This window comes from Podarcis tiliguerta, assembly GCF_965153285.1.
Source record: "Podarcis tiliguerta genome assembly, chromosome: 17".
NCBI classification, from domain to species: Eukaryota; Metazoa; Chordata; class Lepidosauria; order Squamata; family Lacertidae; genus Podarcis; species Podarcis tiliguerta.
Genome location: NC_139550.1, coordinates 8459985 through 8469938, shown reverse-complemented (window position 1 = coordinate 8469938; position 9954 = coordinate 8459985). Strand labels below are relative to the sequence as shown.

Below are 9954 nucleotides of genomic sequence, written 5' to 3'. Positions count from 1 at the left end.
CGCCCGTCGCCCGGCAATCCTATTCGCTGGCTGGAGAAGCTCCTCTCCTCTCATTGGCTCTGCTGGCCATGGGAGGCGGGGCAAAGCAAGCAGCAGTCGGGAACCAATGGGCTTGTGCTGGGTGTACATTAGAGTGTATTGTCTCTTCCGGTGAGTCAGTGTCAATAAACAAAGGCTGCTTCCAGGGTCCCCAACTGTTGTTGGACTACAACTCCCATGATCCCTTTCTAAGAGGACCAATCGTCACGGGTGATGGGTGTTATAGTCCATCGACAGCCGGCGACCCAAGTTTGAGGAACAGGGGACCGAACACGACAAAAGTTCCCCAGTAATAATGGATTAATGGATCGTGGCTGTTTGCTGGCAAGCAAGCTGGAGTCTTGTGGCACCTTACACACATTCAGCACAATGTGGCTTGAGCTGTTGTAGGCAGGGCTATACTTGCACAAATCCATGAAGGAAGCACAACAGACATATATGATGCAATCTATTACTCAGCTGTGCAATGCACTGTATGATTCAGTTCAGGTTGCGAACAGTGGAGGCTTTTTAAAAAGAACCTGACCTTTTAGCAGCAGCTTGATCTATGGGTAGTGACATTATAGTAAAAGGTAAAGGACCCCTGGACAGTTAAATCCAGTCAAAGGTGACTATGGGGTGTGGCACTCATCTCACGTTTCTCCACAGACAGCTTTCCAGGTCATGCGGCCAGCATGACTGAACTGCTTCTGGCGCAATGGGACACCGTGACGGAAACTAGAGTGCACGGAAACGCCGTCTACCTTCCTGCCACAGCGATACCTATTTATCTACTTGCACTGCTGTGCTTTCGAACTGCTAGGTTGGCAGGAGCTGGGACCGTCACCCCATCATGCGGATTTGAACCGCTGACCTTCTGATCAGCAAGTCCAAAAGGTTCAGTGGTTTAGAGCACAGCACCACCCTCTCCCTTCGACATTTACTTGAAAATTATAGTAAAAGGTGTTGGCTCCTCTATATTAAGTAATTGCAACAAAATGATTTTTCCAGTGCCATGGATATTTGACATTTTATTCCCCACTCCCACACACATTCAATTGTATTAATTAATCTGTGCAGATTTACAACACGCTATGCCTTCCAATTGCTTTATAGAGCATACACAATGCCACCTTAAACACCTTAAACAATAATTATACACATATATTTGTTGCAAGCTGTTGTGAATGTCCTAGGCCAGGGAATCTCTGTATGCCTTCTGGACTTGGTGGATTGATCATTTACCTTGAATCATGGTGTGGTTTCCAAAAATAAGCTCCGACACTGGTACAATTTAAATGATTTTATCATTTGCATCTTGTTGCACACACAACTATGAAACTGCAAAGTTAAGTGTTACAACAAACAATTTTAACTTGGTCTCACAGAAACCTGCTTAAACTATCAAATTAGTAAGAAGAACCAGCCTATGAGCATGTTGAATGGTGATGAAGGGAAGTAATGAGGTTGGAGAGAAAAGGTATAAAAAGGAGACAGGACAAAAGGCTGCATGAATTCCATTCCCTTTTGGTGTCTCGGCAGGACTGCATCATTCCCTGCTCTTATGAGATCCCTCCGCATCATCTCTACCTTTCAAATCATAAAGTTGTAGAGTTGGGATCCCAAGGGTCATCTAGTCCAACCCCCTGCAATGCAGGAATCTCAACTAAATCATACATGACAGAACAGTATTTCCCATGAGGTTCAAGGGTTGTCCACCTCCAAATACATTCAAACAAAGAAATAAGAATTAAAGCAGGCGGGTAACATACAGTATTTCATTGTCGGGGTTGGGGGGCTTCCAGATTCTTTGGTCGAAGCCATTTTTAAAAACATTACCCCAGGAAAGAAGTGAAAGCTGTCTACGAAATAGAAGAAGCTAGAATATTAAAGTGTAGTAGGTATTATTGGGCACAAACGCGCCCCCTCCAAACACCACCACCAACAAAAGGCAGCTGCAAAGACAGGAGTTCTCGCTGTTTCCAGCTCAGTTCTTATTTTACGTGAAAATTAACGCTACTGTACTTCAATTCTCTTATCTCTATATTATAAGGTGGATGGGGCTGTAATTGGGAGAGAGTGACTGTCCTCTGTTAAGAAGGAGACAGAGCTGAAGCTGGTTTAGATTTGAAATCAAAAGTCCCTTCCCCTTCTCTCTTTCATTCTGGCTTTCGTTGGATAAGTCAAAGTGCAGTTCGATCTCATCTTGTCCTAAAATCCCTGTTCCCATAGACGTGTCTTATTTCCGCCCTGGAGGAAGGAGCAGGCGAAACGCCCTACAGAACCTGCAAGTTGCGCCCTGCGTGTCCATCTACCCATTTTTAAGTCTACGGTGCCATCCGGCTTCTGCCCGCCCGAAGTCCTCCTCTGGCCCGAAAGAGCGCTCACTTCCGGGTTCTGTCTGGCCGTCTTCCTCCCGCTCTGTGGTTGGCTGGGAGCGGCCTGTGCGCGACAATAACAGCAGCATCATGGCCGGCATCAAAGGTAGCGCCGCTGTGGCGGTTCCGAGGGGTGGCATGGAAAGGGCTTGGGAGCACGGCGGGGCGGGGGGGGGGTCTTCCGTGCCAGGCCCGGGAAAGGACGTCGCCCCTCAGCCCTGGCGGTGACGTCTTCTGGCGAGGGGGGGGGGAGAAGAGGGACCGCGTTGTTTCCATGGCAACGTGCGCCTTCCCCGCCTGTGAGGATGCGCCGCTTGGCTAGAAAAGCGCGCAAACGGAGAGAGTGTCTCGTTGGTCTCTTTCTCTGCTCCCCCCGATACCTGGACCCACATTTCGAGGCCTGTGTGTGGTTGGCGCTCCCCACCCCTCACGTCCGTTTCCGACATCCCTAGGCATGGGCCGGGTCACAAGGCGAGCCCAGTGTTGTTGCCGGAAGCAAGGCCCGTCTCCCAGGAGTTTTAACTTTCCGAGTTAGCGGGTGTAGGAGAGGCAGCTCCAGAGCATGTGCAGAGATAGTATCCTTCCCCCAGAGCCAGGTACTGGGGCAGAACAGGGAAGCGATGACAATGTTACTGTTAATTATTAAATTTGTATACAGTGGTACCTCGAGTTACATACGCTTCAGGTTACAGACTCCACTAATCCAGAAATAATACCTCAGGTTAAGAACTTTGCTTCAGGATGAGAACAGAAATCGTGCAGCAGCGGGAAGCCCCATTAGCTAAAGTGGTTCTTCAGGTTAAGAACAGTTTCAGGTTAAGAACGGACCTCAGGAACGAGTTAAGTACGTAACCAGAGGTACCACTGTACTGCCCTTCTCATGCGTAGATCTCAGTACGGTTCACAACATAAAACTGCAATATAAAAAAACTACAAAGTTATTATTATTATTATTATTATTATTATTATTATTATTATTATTGCTCGCCTTCTTGCCAGCTCTCCGAAGGTATCCCAATTGTCATGCAGAATGAAATCTTGGGCTCTGCAAACCTTTGGGCCCCAACCCAATGCACACTCGTGGGAATGGGCATGGCTAAACTTTGTCAACCAAGCTTTGTGGTACCTTAAAATGCAAGAAACATTGTGATCCTGTGCCTTTCTAGTCAGACGCAACACCCTGCTGAGCGGAGTGGGGCTGCCGAATAAGTGTGCGTAAGATTGCAGCTACACATTTATTGCGGCATAAACGATGAACCTGATCTATTCCACAAAAGATCTTGTCACAATGAATTGGTTAGTCTGAGCTGGGAAGGGACTTTTTGATGGTTTTGTTGCATTAGACTATGCAGCTTCTTCTGGAATTCAGCACCATTTAGCTTGGAAGAATTTGCTGATTAAGAAACACACATAGGTTTACCAATGTTTCTCAGGCTTGGACCCCTAGCTGTGGTTGGGCTACAACTCCCATCACCCCGGACCTTCTGGCTAGAGGTGATAGCTAGGGATGATAGGAGTTGTATACAACAACAGCTGGTTTGAGAAGCACTGAATCCATTCCAGTAAACTTGATCTTGCAACCTATTGAGTCTACAGTAAAAGTTACCAGATGCAAAGGAGGAAGATGAGGCTCCTGTGCATTTAAATAACTTTATTTGACACATTTCTTATTTGTCTCTCATCTTGAAGTGGTTCACAATGTTAATCTTACACCTTTAAATATATATATATATACTTGGAGGGAGGCTGGGCTAAGTTTTGTAAATAGGAAGGAGATTTGGTACATTGCAAGCAAGAATAAAAGAAAGTGGAGTGGCTTTATGAGAACTGTCACTGATTTGGTCAGTGATACTGGGGCAGACAACAGGGAAGTGCTGATACCTTAATACACAAACTTATATAAATTAACACAAAAGTAAGCCTTTTTGAGTTCAAAAATGAGACTTCATCTTATGTAAGTACATAGGATTTTGCTTTTGCCATGAACTTGCTGGGTATACCTAGGTAAGCTACTTTGCTCTGTCTCAGTCCCAGTCTGAAGTATGGAGAAAATAATATTCACCTACCTTACAGAGATGTTGTAGGAATGATGGATGTAATTTTTGCGCAGTACTATGAACAGCCGGAAAAGGCTATATAAACGCTAACACTTTTGCAATCTTAACAGTTAAGTCAATATCATTTAGTAATTTATTTACTGATGTCCTTCCTTTCCATGAAATCAGCAGCAACCCAGCATAAAATTGGGTTCTCACCAGCAGTACTTAAATACAACAGAACAGTCATGAGATTCCCCAATTATCAGCATCAAATTTATAAAGTGTAAATATAACTGTTTTTCATCTCACATTATGCATTACTTGTATTATTTTCATAAAGAACGTTCTACCAGGAGCTGTCAGAGCAGTTCACAGCTTATATAGATGTAATTTTTGGAAAGGGGGCCATTTACACTATTTTGTATTGCCCCCCTCTTACTTTTTTTCCAAGCTGGAGTTTCATCTTTGCTATTGTATGGTATATTCAAAGTGTCGGAATGAGAAGGCTATTGATGAGAGGAATAGAAGCAGTACTCTGGTCTCCCTTCTGCCCACAGTTCTTGTTATTAGAGGGGGAAAACTCATCAAATATTTTGGAGGACTGATACAGTTTTATGTCTGTCTTTACAGCTTTGATTAGCCTGTCCTTTGGGGGAGCTGTTGGACTAATGTTCCTGATGCTTGGTTGTGCCCTTCCGCAGTACAAGTAATGCATTTTCAAAAGCATATTCTTGTTTGCTGTTGTCTTAGTTTCCTTTTTAATTTCTAACTCTCTTTTCTTACTTCGTAGCTATTGGGTTTAAATAAGCAAACAAAACCAACACCAATTCTGGCAAATCACTAGCACCCCTTTGTTGATACTTTTGAGTGGTCTTATGTCAAATCAGACAATTAGTCTGCAAAGTCAGTAACATCAGCATTAACTGCAGACTCTTTAGCGTTTCAGACCTGTCTGTCAATGCCAGAGATTGAAACCAGTGTCTTCTGCCATAGCCCTTCCCAACATCTGCCAACTGAGCATAGACTCTAGCTATGTGATGAAATTCTAGTTGTAATTTTCAGTTACAAAGGTGCTCTGTTCATTATAATCCATATTGGATAGTTCAGGGTTAGCCAATTTGACCTCCAGGCGCTGCTGGACTCTCCCATTATTTCTGCCTTTTTGACGTACTGGCTGGAGTTTATGGGAGTTGGAGTCCAACAATATCTGAGAAGCACCACATTGACTTATCTCAGAATCATGAATAGACTTGGAGATAGAAAGCCTCTCAGGTTGTAATCCAAAAAGTTTATTCTTCTGAAGAGTCCTAAAGCAATAAACAGAGTGACTTCACAGCTTCAATCTGCCCTACAATATAGCTTTGGGTTCGAAAGCACGTCAAAATGCAACTAGATAAATAGGTACCGCTCTGGCAGGAAGGTAAACGGCGTTTCCGTGCGCTGCTCTGGTTCGCCAGAAACGGCTTAGTCATGCTGGCCACATGACGCGGAAGCTGTATGCCGGCTCCCTTGGCCAATAAAGCGAGATGAGCACCGCAACCCCAGAGTTGGTCACGATCCCTTACCTTTACCTTTAACAGCCTGAACTATAAATTGAAACAAATCATATGACTTTCTATTCCACTCTCTTCAATGCATCAATTTTGTTACTCCGGTTGAACGGTTGCTTATGTGCTTAATAAATAAATTTGTTCTCCTTAAGGTGGAGATACCAATGTTAAGAGATTATTTCAGAAACTGTCATATTAGGTCTGAGCATCAAACTCACCTGGGCTGATGTAAATCGGTAGTGCCTAAGCTTTCTTACCATGTATCTCATCTGGCCCTAAAAAAATGGTCCCTCCTATCCCAAAAGGCACCAAGCCTTGGGTTAGATGTTTTGTTGGACTTGTATTTTCCCCAGCTGTCTTTGCACATGACTTTTATTTGCATTATCATGAATTATTACATTGTTTATATATGGGTGTGGCTGTTTTATTGTGTTTTGCTGTGTATTGTAAAGGCAGACTTTACCTAAAGGTACTCTGAGGACAAGAGGAAGAATACCTGTCAAATGTGATTTGCTTTCTTTTCTTCTAGCGAATATTGGCCTCTATTTGTCCTGTTCTTCTACACCCTTTCTCCAATTCCATACTGCATAGCAAGAAGAGTCGTCGAAGACACAGATGCTACAAGTAATGCCTGCAAGGAACTTGCCATATTTCTTACGACGGGCATCGTTGTCTCAGCATTTGGGCTCCCAATTGTGTTTGCCAGAGCACTACTGGTTAGTAATTCCTCCTTTTGAGCATGTGTTTCACTGTGGTGTTCTGTTTGTTTAAAAAGTGAGAAGCATAGAACAGGTCAAACAATGCTGGGTAGTTTATAAAGCTTGTAGGCAGGATTCTAGATTATTTGTCAGAGCATCTGGCAGATATATAGCCCAGATTATGGTATCAGGCATATAAAACAAATAGGATTTAGCCCTAAACAGGATCTATTTGGGATGCCACCTGGGAACCCTCTGAGCTCCTAAGAACAATGGATTCCACATATAAGCAAATATTATAAGTGTAAGAAGTGGCTTGCATCCAATGTAATCACACTGTGAACGGAAGGAGCTTCTTCCATTCACAGAGCAATTATGTTGGTTGCAGCTGTATAGGTAGCATAACGTGTACGTGTTTGTTTGCTTCTTTGTATATGCCATGTAACTCTCCTTTCCCCCTCGACCATAGATTCGTTGGGGAGCCTGTGCGCTTGTCCTCACAGGAAACACAGTCATCTTTGCTACCATCCTAGGGTTTTTCTTGGTATTTGGCAGCAACGACGACTTCAGCTGGCAACAGTGGTGAAAAGAGTTGGAAAGAGAACTATCGGCATCTTGTGTCATTCAGTGGCCATCCATCCAACAGCAAGAACGGGCAATAAAGCGAATGTACTCTTTCCACAGAGGGACTCTAGGTGTAGGATACTCTGTAGTCACTTTTCCTCTCCTTTCACGTTCAACTTCTAACGTCTTGCTTGATTTAAATGTTATTAATTGTTGATGCTGTTTTAGTTTAATGCTTTCCTTTAATGTGGGGATCAGAATGCTTAAATGTGATGTTTAAATCTGTGTTTTTCTTTTTTTCTGTTTGTTTGTTTTTTGAAGAACATAACTGTGTTTAAATACGAAATCGATCTTTTGACCATGAATTATTTTTAAGCTACAATGTACAATCGTGTAACCAAACTGGCAACAAACGGAGGTCACAGTCCAGTCATATGGAAGTGTTTTTGAAGCCCTATCCTGCACAGGTATTTTTTGAAGTAAGTCCCACTGAGTTCAATAGGGCTTACTCCTGAGCAAGTGTGTATAGGATTGTTCACATGTCCTGTTGAACTCAGTAGGAGTGAAGCATGTGCTCAACACTCAACCCCTTTTGAAATAAATAGAAAGTGCTTAGATATAGCTGGCATGTGCTGTTTATTAGCAAATGTGAACATGGTTATGGGATTTTGGAAGTGAAGTGGAAAGAGCTGGAGGGAGAAGCACTTAGCAGCTGATTAATGGGTTGCTTGTTTCCATAGACAGCTGAAAATGTGATAATGCCAATAGTATGGGGATAGCTTTTAATAAGGGGAATTTTTTTATTATTTTGGAAGTTTATGCTCATTGTACAAATATTTTGCAAGTTTTTATTGTTGACACTCCAAATGAGGAGGGGGGAAACCTAATTTCTCAATGGGAAGTGGAAGGCGTCTGACATTTAAAATCCACTTTTAAAAAATCCCATTTTGAAATCTTTCTGTTTATATGTATTATACACTTTGAAAATCTATGAAGTCAACTCTTTATATGTTTTACCAAAGGGGAGGTAAAAGGAACATCCATGTAACTACTGATTATGGGCACAACTCAGCCAGAAGATCTCCTGCCCAGGCCATGTAGAAATGAATGGTAGTGCTCTTGTCCAGCCCCCTTTCATTGTCCCCGTGACATGTACAGGAGAACTACTCAGTGGATTGCACCCACTATGTTCGCAAAGTATAAAAGGAGAATTTCTGCTTCCCTTTTTAATTTATTTTATACATGGTATAAAAAGGCTTTTCAAATGTAGATTGAAACTTTTCGCTGTAGGTAATAACTTACCTGACAGATCAATTATTGTATTGATATACAGTCAGAGCTTGGCTGCCTTGCAGATCTTTGACTATGAAGGTTTTATAGTGGTCCTGTCAATGTTCCGGTTTATGCATTAATAAATGTTAATCATAATTGTAGTTCTGTTAGAGTATATTACACGTACCATACAATATTTATATTTGTTGCATACCTCTTAATTGTCTTTTCCATTAACCATAAATAACCGTATTTTGTAGACCCAATTCTTTTGGAGTGGTGCTTTGCTGGTGACTCGTTAGTAAGATACTCAGATGTCTCTGTCTGTGCTCTCACACTGTGCAGTCATGCAAACTAGCCAAGTCTAGCCAAGTGATACAGTCACCTGAACACATTCATTCCACTCTTAATATAGCTATCTGCTGGCACAATTCAGTGGAGCTTTCTTCTTTATTTCCCTGACTTGTTCATAGACATGCATGCTCCACAGTGAAGCCCTGCGTACGCATCCAGACATCACTCGCCTCCCCAGCATCTTGGGAGGGTGAGGGGCATCTGGATAGAGATAAAGGCAGTGAGTACGTATTGGTCTCCCACTGCAAGTAAGAGAGTTGAATGGAAGCTCTTTGCTGCATCTTTCTACCGAGGGAACTCTGGCCACGGTAGGGAAGCTGCATCACGTCCTCCTTCATGTGCTGGCATCATAAAAAAAAGGAGTTGATGAGCAGATTGTAGTTATCAGGGCATCAGTCTTCAGAAGCATAGACGATGAATGGGTTCTGTTTCTTAAAAATAATGTGATACCGACTTAAAATTTAAAACTAAGTCTGAGGGGTGATCTTGACGGTTACATCCCTATTGTAACTTCAACAACATTTTTGTCCTGAGAAGAGGGACATGTACAAAGTGATTGTGAAGTACTTGTGCCCAGTTATTTGAATCCTGGTCCAAGTTTTAAATGTCTGAACATTTTCCCAGGTCTTTCAAGGATGTTGAAGCATGACTTCTGCATGACACAGGTATTTATGCTCTCAAATCCCTGAAATTCCATTGGAAATTCTTTACATTGACAGTGGAACAGTTGTAGCTGTCAAATAGATGACTCATTTAGTGATCCTTCCAATCATGTATTATAGTAAATGAGTTCTCTTCTCCCCTGTTGTACTGTTACTTTTCTTTGTGAAATTACTGGCTACTCTTCAGTTGGGCGCCAACTCTGTTATATTTAATAGTAGTGTATTTTCTGTGTATTAATTGTGTGGACAGCATTGTGGTGGTGATCTTGCTTATTTTTAGACATAGTGCTGTCTCCTATTATCAGGTTAGACATTTGAGAGGTATGTCTTTCTTCATGTAATATGCACTGAGCAGCATTGCCATCCTTCTACAAAGAGAAATTTTGATGAGAAAACAATAAAAAATTTAAATATCAGAA

General features: G+C 42.5%; 1 protein-coding gene and 1 long non-coding RNA gene across 2 annotated transcripts; both read left to right on the top strand.

Moving 5' to 3' along the window:
* Window positions 1-19: 19 nt before the first annotated feature.
* On the top strand, window positions 20-1030 carry LOC310668072. The gene is made up of 2 exons (XR_014506602.1): window positions 20-150; window positions 688-1030. It is a non-coding gene; the product is annotated as an uncharacterized lncRNA (long non-coding RNA).
* A 1227-nt stretch (window positions 1031-2257) lies between these two features.
* LEPROTL1 (leptin receptor overlapping transcript like 1) lies at window positions 2258-9954 on the top strand. Its single transcript, XM_083420886.1, has 4 exons — window positions 2258-2502; window positions 5066-5141; window positions 6515-6701; window positions 7153-9954. The coding sequence occupies exons 1-4, from the start codon at window positions 2487-2489 to the stop codon at window positions 7267-7269; spliced, it is 396 nt and encodes a 131-aa protein (XP_083277012.1). The 5' UTR covers window positions 2258-2486; the 3' UTR covers window positions 7270-9954.

Coding starts and splice junctions, on each gene's coding strand:
- LEPROTL1 (XM_083420886.1), top strand. Junction 5,142..6,514: donor TGTGCCCTTCCGCAGTACAA/GTAATGCATTTT, acceptor CTTTTCTTCTAG/CGAATATTGGCCTCTATTTG. Junction 6,702..7,152: donor TGTTTGCCAGAGCACTACTG/GTTAGTAATTCC, acceptor CCTCGACCATAG/ATTCGTTGGGGAGCCTGTGC.